Source organism: Pongo abelii, chromosome 1, assembly GCF_028885655.2.
Source record: "Pongo abelii isolate AG06213 chromosome 1, NHGRI_mPonAbe1-v2.0_pri, whole genome shotgun sequence".
NCBI classification, from domain to species: Eukaryota; Metazoa; Chordata; class Mammalia; order Primates; family Hominidae; genus Pongo; species Pongo abelii.
This window is the reverse complement of record NC_071985.2, coordinates 78498805-78512367: the sequence shown is the minus strand read 5'-3', so window position 1 is coordinate 78512367 and position 13563 is coordinate 78498805. Positions and strand designations below refer to the sequence as shown.

Here is a 13563-nt window from a genome sequence, read left to right as displayed (position 1 = left end):
GACTGTCACTTGAGCCTGGGAGGTCAAGGCTACAGTAAAGTCATAACTGTGCCACTGTACTCCAGCCTAGGTGATAGAGCAAGACCCCACCTGGAAAGCAAAACAATGCTTATAGCATGCCTCAGAATTAACCTGGAGGGCAATTAAAACATTGCTGAGCCCCACGTCCATAGTTCATGACTTATTAGGTCTGGGTTGAGGTTTGAATAAATTCTAACAATTTCCCAAGTGATACTCTTGCTGCTACATCTTTACATTTATAAGGTGTGTCTCACTTTCAGACCTTAAACACTTGTTTTCAATTTAGTCTCAAGAAAGATCTTAATGATACAGAAAATAAAAGTGCAATTATTGTTTTCTGGACTTTTCTCCCATGTTTCTATCTTGAGGACTTAAGTAGTATAAGTATTTAGAAACTGTTTACAGCAGATTGTTATTCTAACGTAATTTCTCAAATGTGATACTGCTAAATGACTGTTGGGGGTCAGTGATTCTTCATTCATTGAACGAACATTTACTAAGCCCTCACAGTATTCTAGGTAGTGTTCTAACCTGTGGGCTTACAAAACTGGGACTAAAAACAGTCAAAAAGCCCTACCGTCATGGGACTTCCATTGTCCTGTGAGGAGAAGCCACTAATAAAAAAACGTATCGTGATCAGCACTGTGGAGAAAAACGAAGCAGGAAAGGTACATAAGGAATTTTCCAAGGTTCACAAAGACAGTTTAATATAGGGTGACCACGAAAGCCTACTTAGATAATGCTTGAGTTAAAGACTTGAAGGATATAAGAGAGTATGCTATTCAAATGTCTGAGGAAAAGAGATTCCAGGTTCAGGTAATAGCAAATATGAATGCCATGAGACAGGAGTACACTTGGTTTGTTTGAGGAAGTTCAGCGAAGTCCATGTGGCTGGAATGAAGTAAGAGATAGAGAATAGATGAAGTTGGAGGTCACACCTGAGTAGCAGGTGGATCCTGTAGGGCCTATGGAAGAGGTAGGAAGACACTGGAGGGTTTTGAGCAAGGAGCAACAGGATCTGACTTTTAAAATTATTCTGGGTGGTCTGTGAAAAATAATCCATAGGTGGCAAGAGTAGAAGTTAGGATATTACAATAATCGAATGATGATAGCTTAAAACCTGGGAAGTGGCATGAAAGGTCATGAGAAATAGTTGGTTTCTGAGTATTTTGAAGATTGAGCTGACAAGATTTACTAAAGTGTTAAATGGGGTATGAGAAGGGACAGAGGAGTCAAAGTTAGCTCCAAAGTTTTTGGGTTGAACATTAAGAAGTACTAGAATTTTCAGTAACTGAGATTGGACAGTTTTTGACATGTTAGATTTAAGATGCTTATTATACCTCTGAGTGGAAATGTAGTTGGATATGAGTCTGTAGTTCAGAAGAGTTCATCTAGTTTGAAGATAATGAATTTGAAGTCATTAGCATATAGATGATGTTTAAAGTGATGGAATTGTATAAGGTTACCAAGGGAGAATGAGAGTAGTTAGGAAAGAGAATCAAAAATTAAGTCTTAGGGCTTTCTGACTCCAGGAAATATAGGAATTAGAGAAGCTAAGTGATTAGAGAAGTATCCTAAAAGTCAAGTGAAAGATAAGTTCAAAGAAGGGGTAGATAAGTGTGTCAGATGGCTGCTGGTAGGTCAAGTAATATAGGTGTTCAATTGATAGAGTTATATGATGGTCACTGATGACTTTGATAAGAACATTATTGGTGGAGTAGTAGGGATGAAAGCCTGGATGAAAGAGTGAGTTTAAGAGAAAATGAAAGGAAAGATGAGTACCATTTTCTCTCCATATCTGTGGAGATTGGTTCTCACCACCATAGAAACCAAAACCCAGGGATGCTCAAGTCTCATATAAAATGAAGCGGTATTTGCATATAACCTATGCATAACCTCCCTGTGTACTTTAAATCATCTCTAGATTAATTATATACCTAATACAATGTAAATGCTATGTAAATTGTTGTTATACCATATTATTTAGGGAATAATGACAAGAAAGAACAGTCTGTTCTTGTATAGTACTGACAACCATTTATAATTTTTTTCTGAATATTTTCCATCCATACTGGGTTGAATCTACAGATGTGGAACCTGCAAATAAGGAGAGCCAACTGTATAAAGAACTTGAACATCATTTTGCTATAAAGGAGTACAGAAAAAAATGGGGCAGTAAAGAAGATATAGTTGAGATTTTAATTTATTTTAATTTTTGTATAGCCCATAGGTGCTAAAAGGTTTTTTTTTCTTTAAAGAAATCTTCCTGCTACTTCTGTCTCCACTCCAGTTTTCCGACTTAGTAGGTCCAGAGTAGGCTTCATCATCTGTTTTGATGTTACAGATTCTTCAGAGAACTGTACAACTCAAGAGTCAATGCATTCAATATTTAAGAGTCTCAGTTTAATAATTTTTCTTCTGCCTTTTGGTATTAGCATTATGATTAGTCATAGAGAGCATTTCAGAATTTTTCATGCTGGTGTGAAGGACAAGAGTGGAAGTTTGTTTCCCAACTGTAAGATTTTTCTTGCAGGCATTGTACAAGTTTACAGTGATAAATGGGTATTTACACTTAACCTTCAGTCAGTGGTGGAGCAAGATATTTTAGTGGTGTCTCATTTTTCTCTCATACTTTTTTCTTCATTGTCTTTGTGTTCTTTATGTTTTCTGGATGGAAGATGATTTTTTGTGAATGTCATACATTATTTTGGAGTTTTTCCTCATGATGAAATTTTGTATTAGCAAAATTGACATTTCATAGGATGGAAAGAATTCCCTAATGAACTTTTTCTTAGATTATTCTAGTGAAATAGAACTCTTAATGATTATTTTACTTAAAGTTATCAATGTTAGTTGCACCAACTAGCCTTACAAATACTTGATATTATAATATTGTCTAAGCTTTTATCATTCTTTGTACTATGTATATTTCATAAACACTTTCGTTTCAAAGGATATAACATTCTCCAACAGTCATTAACTTGACGGTTATTTTTCTACTCATTTAAATATGTACAAGTTCTTAACATTTTTGTATATACAATTAATAGCCTTCACAGTCTACTTACTGCATTATTTTCTTTTCTAATACTACTGTACACTTACACTTAACTGACTGTAGAATTTCAACATTGACTAAAGCAAAGAAATTTTTATTCTAATGTACATCAGTATTTTCCAATACATTCATGCTTTGCTTAACAACAGAGATACGTCCTGAGAAATGGGTCATTGTGTGAACATCATAGAGTCTACTTACACAAACCTAGATGGTACAGCCTATGGCTTCTAGGCTACAAACCTATACAGCTTATTACTATACTGAATACCATAGGCAGTTGTAACACAATGATAAGTATTTGTGTTTCTAAGCATAGAAAAGGTACAGTAAAAATACGATATAATTTTATGGAACCACCTTTGTATATGTGGTCCATCATTGGCTAAACATCACCATTATATGGCACGTGACTGTATTTGAAGGTGACTATTTAGATATTAAAAATAAATCTGAATTACATGTGTTGTTCATACTCTTGACATTATATCCTGGTAGATATAACATTAACCTTATGTAGTAATTGACCATGGTAGGTTTAGGAATGCCAAAAATGACATGGAGTAGTGATTCAATTATTAAAACAAGCTTTAGTTGAATTTTGACCCTAGTTTTGCTTTATATGTTTGTCTTTTCATGAAAAGATTGGTTGTTGTAACAAAGCCCTAGGTCACCTAACCTGCTTGTGTGTTTCTACAACTGTTCCCCATACCTGCTGTGCTTCAGCCTCACTGACCTTTTTTTGTTCTTGACCTTTACCCTAGGTATGTGGTCTCCCTAAACTCTTTCCACTGATCTTGTCTTCTAGATTCAATGTCAGTGTGTCCTCCTCAGGGGCTTTCTCTGTCTACCAGTCTAGTAGCTGGTCTCTTAACCCTATTTTGCTTTTGCAGATTCCTTATCTGACTTTTCAGTCTTTATTTGCTTCACCTGCTAGAATGCGAATTGTGCAATTAGACTGATTAGTACATCTGATTAGCACAAAGAAGATGCTCAACAAATTAGCTGGGTTTGTTTGTTTGTTTTTGAGACAGGTCTCGCTTTGTCACCCAGGTTGGAGTGCAGTGGTGCAACCTAGGCTCACTACTACTTCCACCTCCCGGGTTCAAGCGATTCTCCTGCATCAGCCTCCTGAGTAGCTGTGATTACAGGCACACGCCACCACGCCCTGCTAATTTTTGTATTTTTAGTAGAGACAGAGTTTCACCATGTTGGTCAGGCTGGTCTCAAACTCCTGACCTCATGATCCGCCCACCTAGGCCTCCCAGAGTGCTGGGATTACAGGCATGAGCCACCATGCCCGGCCCAAATTAACTGTTTAATTGGTGGATTGATTGCTTAGATGTTTGCTCTATGTTACCAGTCACAAAGTTTTTATTATATTTCTTAAATTTCATTTTCAAAGCAGACTTCTGAGAAGCAGGTGACACTTATTACTGTCTTTTATTTCCAGTTTATTCATCTGTTTGTTGGTAGTAGTGTCTTTATGTGTTGCTTTTATGTTTGTTTTAAATGAGGAAACAACTTGAAGCTGTGCTTTGCCCATGATCACACTCCTGAGAGCCAGGACTTTAAAAACTTAAGTCTTGTGCTAGTTTCATTTTATCAGTTGTTTTCTAGTACAGACAAACAACAGTTAAGAGAAAATTATCCTAAAATATAATTAATGTCGGTCTCAGTTAATATGTAGATTGCCTTAAACCTTCTATTGTACTTAAACTATATAGTGCTTCATAAATCAGTCACAACTATACTTTGCAAGGAAGTTTTAAAATATTCTTTTACTAGGGAGCGAAGAATGGTCAAGAAAGTGGACTCGAAATTGGAACTGACACAATTCAGTTTGGTGCTCCAGCTTCAAATGGAAATGAAAATGAAGTCGTTCCTGTGCTTTCGGAAAAATCTGCTGACAAAATACCTGAACCTAAAGAACAGCGGCAGAAGCAGCCACGAGCAGGACCTATCAAAGCCCAGAAGGTAAATATACTTTATAATCTAGATAAAATTTTATGAAGGCCACTGACATGAAGAGCAAATAATACTTTTAAAAGTGAACTTAATTTTAATAAATATCTTTGATCATGATGCAATGATGAAAGATACTCATTTATCATAAACATAGTTTTATCATAAACATTTGACTTTAGCTTCCAGATTTGAGTCCAGTAGAAAACAAAGAACACAAACCAGGTCCCATTGGAAAGGAACGTTCATTAAAAAATAGAAAAGTAAAAGATGCCCAACAGGTGGAGCCAGAAGGACAAGAGAAACCAAGCCCAGCTACAGTCAGAAGCACAGATCCTGTCACGACAAAGGAAACTAAAGCAGTCTCAGAAATGTCTACTGAAATAGGAACAATGATCTCGGTATCATCTGCAGAATATGGTACTAATGCAAAGGTAAGCCACATGTAGGGATTACCAGTTCAACAGATGCAAGCCATGTCTAAAATGAACGAGAAGAACAGCAACAGTCTGCTTTTTTTTTTCCTGCTGAGGCATATAACTCTATAGATTATTTCTGCAAAGAAGATTTTGTTTCATGATTTGCATATGTAATCTAAAGAAGTTCTTCGTAGCAAATTATATTTCTTTTTGAGGAAATTTACTCTAAATTCTGGACTATTTGAGTAGCTTAAAGTGAAAAACATCTATACAAAATGGCAATACTTTGAAAGATGGCTCTATATCACTTTTAATATAAATGGAATTACAGTAGAGCTTTATCTTGCCCACTGGTGACATTCTAAAGTCAGGAAATAAGGCAGACTTTTAGTAACTCCAGTATAGCCAGTTTTTTTTCATAGTTGGAACAGATTACTGTTTCTTTGGTTGAACACTAGAGGCTGTTGACTCACATTTAGGGACCACATTGAATGAAACGTGTATCTAAAAATACTCATTAAGACAAGATATGTTGATTGACCATGGGAACAGACACTTGTGAGAGTAGCAAACATATCTGCCATTTTATGTTGACTCTGGGACATAAACTCTGAGAAAAAAGTTACATGCAATTTTTTATATTATCTGAATATTATTCTCTTTTTAATTGCCATACAACTGAATTCATATAAGTAATAGCTTATGTGGTCCTACTCTGCCATATTTCAAAATGAGATTTGTGACAAGAAACAAGGAGTGTACCCTAAAACCTGAGTAATTGCAACAACTAAGATCTTGGTAGTTGATAGTAAGCTGTAGAATGAATGTGGGAAACACATAAAAGGTTCTTTTAATAACCTACAGAAATAAATATTTGGTACTGTTGACAGTCTCCTAGTACTAAATGTACAAGAATGCAGCAGTAGTTGAAATGCTATCATTTTGATCGTGAGTCCATGTTGTGTTATTCCATTGTTAGTTGATTGAGTGAGTTGAATCTTAGTCTGCTCTTGTCCCCTGCTTTCTTCCAGAACAACTTTACAACTATTAAGCTATCATTAGAAAGTGAGCAATTTGGCCAGGCGTAGTGGCTCATGCCAGTAATCTCAGCACTTTGGTGGGCTGAGGCAGGCAGATCACTTAAGGCCAGGAGTTCGAGACCAGCCTGGCCAACATGGCGAAACCCCATCTCTACTAAAAATACAAAAATTAACGGCATGGTGGCGCACGCCTGTAATCCCAGCTACTTCAGTGACTGAGGCACAAGAATCACTTGAGCCTGGAAGGCAGAGGTTGCAGTGAGCTGAGATCATGCCACTGCACTCCAGCCTGCATGATAGCGAGACTCAAAAAAAAGTGAGCAATTAATTCAGTTTAAAACGTATTTTTTTTCTATTACTACACAGGAGTCTGTAACAGACTATACTACACCCTCTTCTTCTCTGCCTAACACTGTGGCTACTAATAATACAAAGATGGAGGATACTTTGGTTAATAATGTAAGTAATCAGTTTGAGATGTGGCAAGTTTGGATTGGAACCTGGCTATTATTATCAAGCACATTATTTCATGTTTTATTTACTGTAGTGATCAATATTTAACTCAGGGAAAGAGTTGATAGTAAATTTGTGTTTAGGAGTACTGTAATATAATTAGCAAAAATAGTCAAAGCTGAGTTTTTTATTTTTCCTCTGAAAGCCATCTGCTTTCCATTTAAGATGAAGGTTTGTGGTGCGTAGGCTTGGTTTCATGTAAATACTAATCTTATTAACCTGGTATTGGTAAGAAGTTTTTTTAGCTCTCACATTTACAAATTTAACATGAATGGTTGGTGATTTTGTTCTTACATAAAACCTTTTTATAATTCAGTGAAACCCAACTTATTTAAGATGACTAAAATTAGAATTAAAAGACAACTATAGAATTCCCAAAGAATCAAGTATGTCTTTAAAAAAGAAAAAATACCAACGTGTTAACAACATTCTTGTTGTGTAGATTGAGCTATATTGTATTGTATACATAAGTACGCCAAACACTCTGATATGCTCTAATATAAGGTGATATTAAGTCATGTTGTAACTTAGGACCTAGTTTTCCAGAGCAACCTTGTTACTAATATAATTCAAGGTTGTGTTAGAAGTCTGTACAGTTCATCATTTTGCTTAGCTCACTGACTGATAGATGAAAAATTGTTAGCCCAGAAACATTAGGTAGCTTGCCATAGTTATACAGTGTCATTTATTTAGAAGAACATTTTAAAAGTTACTTGCATGGACCTTATTTTGGAGAGAGGTATGATGGAAATTTGGTTAGTGCTCTCTGTTTTAAATATAGCCTTCTGTAATAAGTAAAGGCTATCAGACTAAAATGTTGATCATCCTTTTTTAAAAAAGTCCTTTACAGATAAATATTTAAAGATCTGTCACAAAGAGCTTTAACTATCATTTTGAGTTATAAAAATCTTTATTCTTACTTTTTTTCTATGCTTTCTATTCTTCCCTCTAGCATCAAGTATATGGAATTTTAGAAAGGTGAGCTGCGTTAGGGGTCACTTAATCAAATTTTTGTAGTTCAGCTGAAGGACTGTACTAAATATGTAGCTGAGAAAAGGAATAGAAAGGACTGAGTCACATATTTTTTCTTGGTGTTGAGAGCTCTCTAGGAGCTGATTAATGTCATTTGTTCAACTTTCCTCCCACCCACCCCCCACTTTTATGAAAGTGGTATATATATATATAATGTTTTTTTTTTTTTCTTTTTTTAACTCCTTATACCTCCTGTGAAAAATAATGGAAGACTTGGGAAGGAGGAAAAGTCTTCCTTTCAGTTTAAGTGCTGTGATATCACTGTCTAGATTATGAAATATTCAATCAGTAAGATCTCAATAAAGTTTAATTATACTTTGTGTCTTTTCTCATTTTTAAAAAATACAGAATATTTCTACGACAGTGGTTTTTAAAGTATGTGATGCTTTTTGCGAAACTACCCTCTGAAAATATGATTTATAAAATATATAAAATAAGGAAGAAAAAATTATTATTCTGAGAACCCTTAAAATTCATTGAAAATATCCAGATGAGCATTTTGATGGTTTCTGTGTGATCTATAAGGCTAATTAATGGAGCGACTTATATACTGATAACTACTGGAGGCAAGAGACCCAGCCTCATATATAGGTGAATAGTCTGCATGCAATTGTTAGCAGTGTAGCCAGGGTATATTTGAAAGCAGAATGATCAGTTTGGGTCAGGGAGCGTTGTAAATGGTCATCAGTTTGAAAGGATTTCACAGTGTTGCTTACTTGTGCCAAGTTTGTTGGTGATTCTGAACTCAATGTAGAGTTAAAAACAAATGTCCTTCATGGGAAAAAATTTAGGACCTCTTGAGATGTCTTTTTTTCTTTCACTTGTCTGTTCTATGTCCATTTTGCACATAGAACTTTTGTCTTTCTTAATTATACTTGAAAATGGCTTATTTCTCTTATTGGGGCTTAATACACTTTTTTTATGGTCTTAACTGATACGTGTTGGTTAGTATTACTCAGTAGTACAATCATCTTGTATCTTGAATGTCTTGAAGATTAAATGCAGGTGGCCTTTTGGATTATCATAGCATAGCTGCTTTCAACATGTATGAAAGAATCTCCATTAGGTAGTCCATAGTATCACAAAGTGATTATCTTAAAACTCTCAAGCATCCCAGTTATTTTTCCTGAACAACTGAACGAACCATCCAAAACGTAATACATAATAAAGTCCCAAGATCCAGAGATAAAGGCAGTGAGTTTCTAATATCTTAAAGTTTCTAACAATATTTGCCATAATTATTACTATAGCAGAACAGTTTTATTGTAATGAGGTGGTGCTAATAGTCCATACTTTCTTCCCAAGATTACTTTTGTTCTTGAATCTTGTTATAAAAAAGTTAACCATATTGCAGGAAAGAGATTAATTTTTTGTATTTTTGCTGTCATGTTAAATACTTCTGGTGGAACCTGTAGATGCCCCATATATGGTGAAGGTTTTATTCCTTAGAGCTTTGCTACACAGTATGCAGCCTGTAAACCAGCACCATCAGCATCACCTGGCAACTTGTTTGAAACCCAGCATTTCAGGCCTTAACATAGACCAATTGAATCAAAATCTGCTTTTTATCAGCATCCTCAGGTGATTTATGTACATATTAAAATATGAGAAGCACTGCCTTCTGAGTATACACCTTATATCTGGTGCAGACTCTCTTTCTGATGCAGACTCTCTTTCTGCCAACTTAACGTATAAAAAGGCAGATAATAATTTCCCTTCAGAAGTTTTATCTGAGATATCCTTAATTACCAACTACTATAAACACAATGTGACTCTTAAGTAATCACATATTTCTGTTAGCTCTGATGAAAAATAAACACTACCCTTAGAACACCTTAGCATTGTCTTTAATGGGGCTTTCATAGTAGACACATAGATTGTGATATGTGTTGCCTACCTTTTCAGGTGCCCCTGCCCAACACCCTTCCCCTCCCTAAGAGGGAGACTATACAACAGAGCTCCAGCCTAACTTCAGTTCCTCCCACTACTTTCAGCCTCACCTTCAAGGTATGTACAACATCCATCTCTAAGAGTCCTTAATTGTTGCATGCAAGGGGACATAAGTTAACAATATTGGTGTGGTATTTTTACTAGATTTATGTGGTAAGCAACAATACTAAGCTGAGGAAATAGAGTGCTGTCAAATTATACCTTACAGTTTTATTACCTTCTGATACCACTAAGTGGTGATGTGATATCCTCATATTTAAAGTGAGGCCTATTATGCTTGTGAATTTTGTCTTAAAAATATAGCAGAGTATTTTTCCATGTTTGTGTTAAGTTCTTCCCAGAGATCTTAATAATTTTTGGATATATGGGTTTGTATACAAAAAAATACAATCTTATTATTTCATGTTTGTATGATTGTTACCAAAATATTAAGTACTGATAATAGTAAGAATGTTGTTTGTCTTCCCTGTAAGTTATGTGTGAATTGAATGAACATTGTATGATTATTTTATGGGAAGATAATTGACAAGTATGCTTTATAGATGACGTCAGAAGATTTTCAGTTGATTTTTTTTGGATAATTTAATAAGAGGGCAAAAGAGATTCAGCGCTTTTTGATGTCAAAATGTTTTGGCCTTTTTTTTAAATCTCCTATTGTAATTTTGAGCTATGTTAATGATTTTTTACAGTTGTGTTGTTTGAGAGTATTTTAAATCAGTTCATCTTTGGAGTAGTCAGTAGTTCAAAAAAGTGCAAACCTGGAATTAAAGGAGGTTTTTTTAATTAAAAAAAAATTTTTTTTTAAATAGAGATGGGGTTTTGCCATGTTGCCCAGGTTGGTCTTGAACTCTGGGCTCCAGTAATCCACCTGCCTCAGCCTCCCAAAGTATTGGAATTACAGGTGTGAACCACCACACCTGGCCAAGGGAAGATTTTTTTTAATTCTGTTTATCTCATTGATGTTCTTTGTTCATAATCCAGGGAAGTTCTTAATCTCTAATATAGTAGGGCTTCCTGATGTTGCACTGGTTGACAATCTCTTTGATGATCTTCAGTTGGGGTCACAGGAACTTTGTTGTTTTACAATGTGGCCAATATTCATTTTGGACTCATATTACTTTTGTCCCCTTATCTTTTCACCTCTCTGCCCAACTTCTTTGTAAGAGGCTTAACAAATATAAGTTTGAGATCATAAAATTTTATAAGACAACAGCTTCTGCTTTGTGCCATCCCTGTCTTTGCCCAGTCTTTACTGTTTACTGCCAATTCCTGTTCAGCCTTTTCTGTTGTCTTTCGGCTTGAATGACTGTCTCAATCTGTGTTCCTTACTTAGTCTTACTTTTATGGTTTTTATCATTATACTCGCAAGGTAATAATTAATTTCACATAAGCAAATATAATGTCATCTTTAATTATTTTTAAGCCAGTATTTATTTCCTTAGAATACCTATTCAACTTTGCCTTTCACTCATATTTTTAACATTCCAAGAAGAAATATACACATTGAGAATTAAATTTAAGTCAAATTACATTAGCTTAAAACCTCTGATTTCTTTATTTTTACTTTCTCTGCCATCTCCTTTTTATTGGAGTAATACATAAAGCATAGAAAAGTTATATTACACAGTAAATTCTTACTTATCAGTGGGTTCATGGAAACTGCAACTTTAAGCAAAACTGATGGATCCATAGAATAGGATCATTTGGTTCAGTGCCACTTGTTCTAAAGTTTATGAGAAAAAATATTAATTACACATTGTTGGGCTTAGTCACAGTTTCCAAGAACCTATTGACGACATTAAGTTTTTATGGACATCATTGACAAAATATGAAAAAAAAATGAGTATGATTAACTAATTGTACTTTTAGTTTCACTGAATTTCCAGAAATAAAAACTTCAAATTATCTTTCTGCTTAAGGAATGGAATCAAGTCAAACTTGTGGCCTGTATGCATACATGTGGCCTGTATGTTATGTAAGTTTGATTAGCTATAACTTAATTTATATGTTCCCAGTAAAACAAAATTGGCATGAAAGACATTGTACTCTGTCAACTTGCCATAAACCACAAAATCTCAGATGGTACAGGTAAATTACATTATAGCTTACTTCCTAAATTCCCCCCAAGACTTTCATTTTAAAATAAAACACATTTGAAATCAACCAGGTGATTTTGAGAAAAAGAAAAGATTTCAGATTTTTCTCAAATATAAAAGTGTTCTATAATTAGTCTTAAGAAAAGGTTAAATTATGAGTAGTGTGTTTTTAAAGGAAGGCAGGGTAAAATATGTACTATTTCTCTATTTCTCAAAATTCTTTCTTTCTTTTTTTTTTTTTTTTTTTTTTGAGTTGGAGCCTCATTCTGTCGCCCAGGCTGGAGTGCAGTGGCGCGATGTCGGCTCACTGCAACCTCTGCCTCCCAGGTTCACGCAATTCTTCTGCCTCAGCCTCCCGAGTAGCTGGATTTACAGGCGCACACCACGCCCAGCTAAATTTTTTTGTATTTTTAGTAGAGACGGGGTTTCACTGTGTTGGCCAGACTGGTCTCGAACTTCTGACCTCTTGATCCACCTGCCTCAGCCTCTCAAAGTGCTGGGATTACAGACGTGAGCCACCGCACCTGGCCTCTATTTCTCAAAATTCTTATAACCAAAATAAAATTTTAGAAATTGATACTTTAAGGAACCACAAAGTTCCTAACAGTGATATTAAATATGTTACTTGAAAAAGTTCCTCTCTCGTAAGTCATTGCAGCTGGATCTTATAGATTATGTTGGATATATACTGCATATGAAATTTTAATATTAAAAAAACTTATAAAATATCAATTTATGTTCATTAGTGTTTTAGTTATAATATTATAAATATTGGGTTGAATTAAATGTTTTCAAAATAAATATATGATCTATTTGTATTTACTTTTTAAAATGTAGCTACTAGAAAATTTAAATTACATATTTGATTTGCATTTACATATGTATTTGTTGAAAACTACTGAATAGTGCTGCTCTAGATTGAAATAAGGCCATTTTCTGCCATTTAAGAAACCAGGAGAAGAAAATACAGCTGAAACCAGGGGTCATAAATGCAAATGGTTACATCTGGTGGTACATGAAATGCTTGAGATCTGGATGTGAAACAAAAGCATTTCTATTGCACCCAAGCCGAAAACCTATCTTGTTACCTTGCCTTTTAAAACACTGTGAGCATGAAGCAGCCAACCAAAAGATGCCTGCCATTTGCCATTTAAGAAGCATTGGAGTAAAAAGAAAGAATGGAGAGAATGGATATTTACTGGGGAAGGCCTTTCCTTATTCACTGGTAGGGATAAGGGCTCATGTTTAAATGATACAGGAGCTGTGACTTTAAAGTACGCTGACTTGTTTTCTAAAACCATCAACAAGTTCTCTGTAGAAACATAATTAAGCCCCACTCTCACACTACCAATTTGAGTAATGGAGCAAAGATAAAGAGGCAAATGGAAAGTCTGAAAGCCCTAGGGTCTTAGGGTCTTAGATTTTCTTTAAATATCTGTGTGTGTGTGTGGTTTTTGAAAGATTATATT

At 35.0% G+C, this 13563-nt stretch overlaps 1 protein-coding gene across 20 annotated transcripts in view; it reads left to right on the top strand.

Annotated features, from left to right (window-relative positions):
• The window catches only part of PRRC2C (proline rich coiled-coil 2C), a 108123-nt gene that overhangs the window by 75913 nt on the left and 18647 nt on the right, over positions 1–13563 (top strand). For 18 of the 20 annotated variants that reach the window (XM_054525470.2, XM_024245692.3, XM_024245698.3 and 15 more), the window contains 4 exons: positions 4868–5056; positions 5227–5478; positions 6870–6962; positions 9954–10055. In XM_054525470.2, the coding sequence (XP_054381445.1) occupies positions 4868–5056; positions 5227–5478; positions 6870–6962; positions 9954–10055 (636 nt within the window). The remainder of the gene's footprint in view (positions 1–4867; positions 5057–5226; positions 5479–6869; positions 6963–9953; positions 10056–13563) is intronic. The other 2 variants (XM_024245684.3, XM_054525490.2) reach the window with 2 other exon arrangements.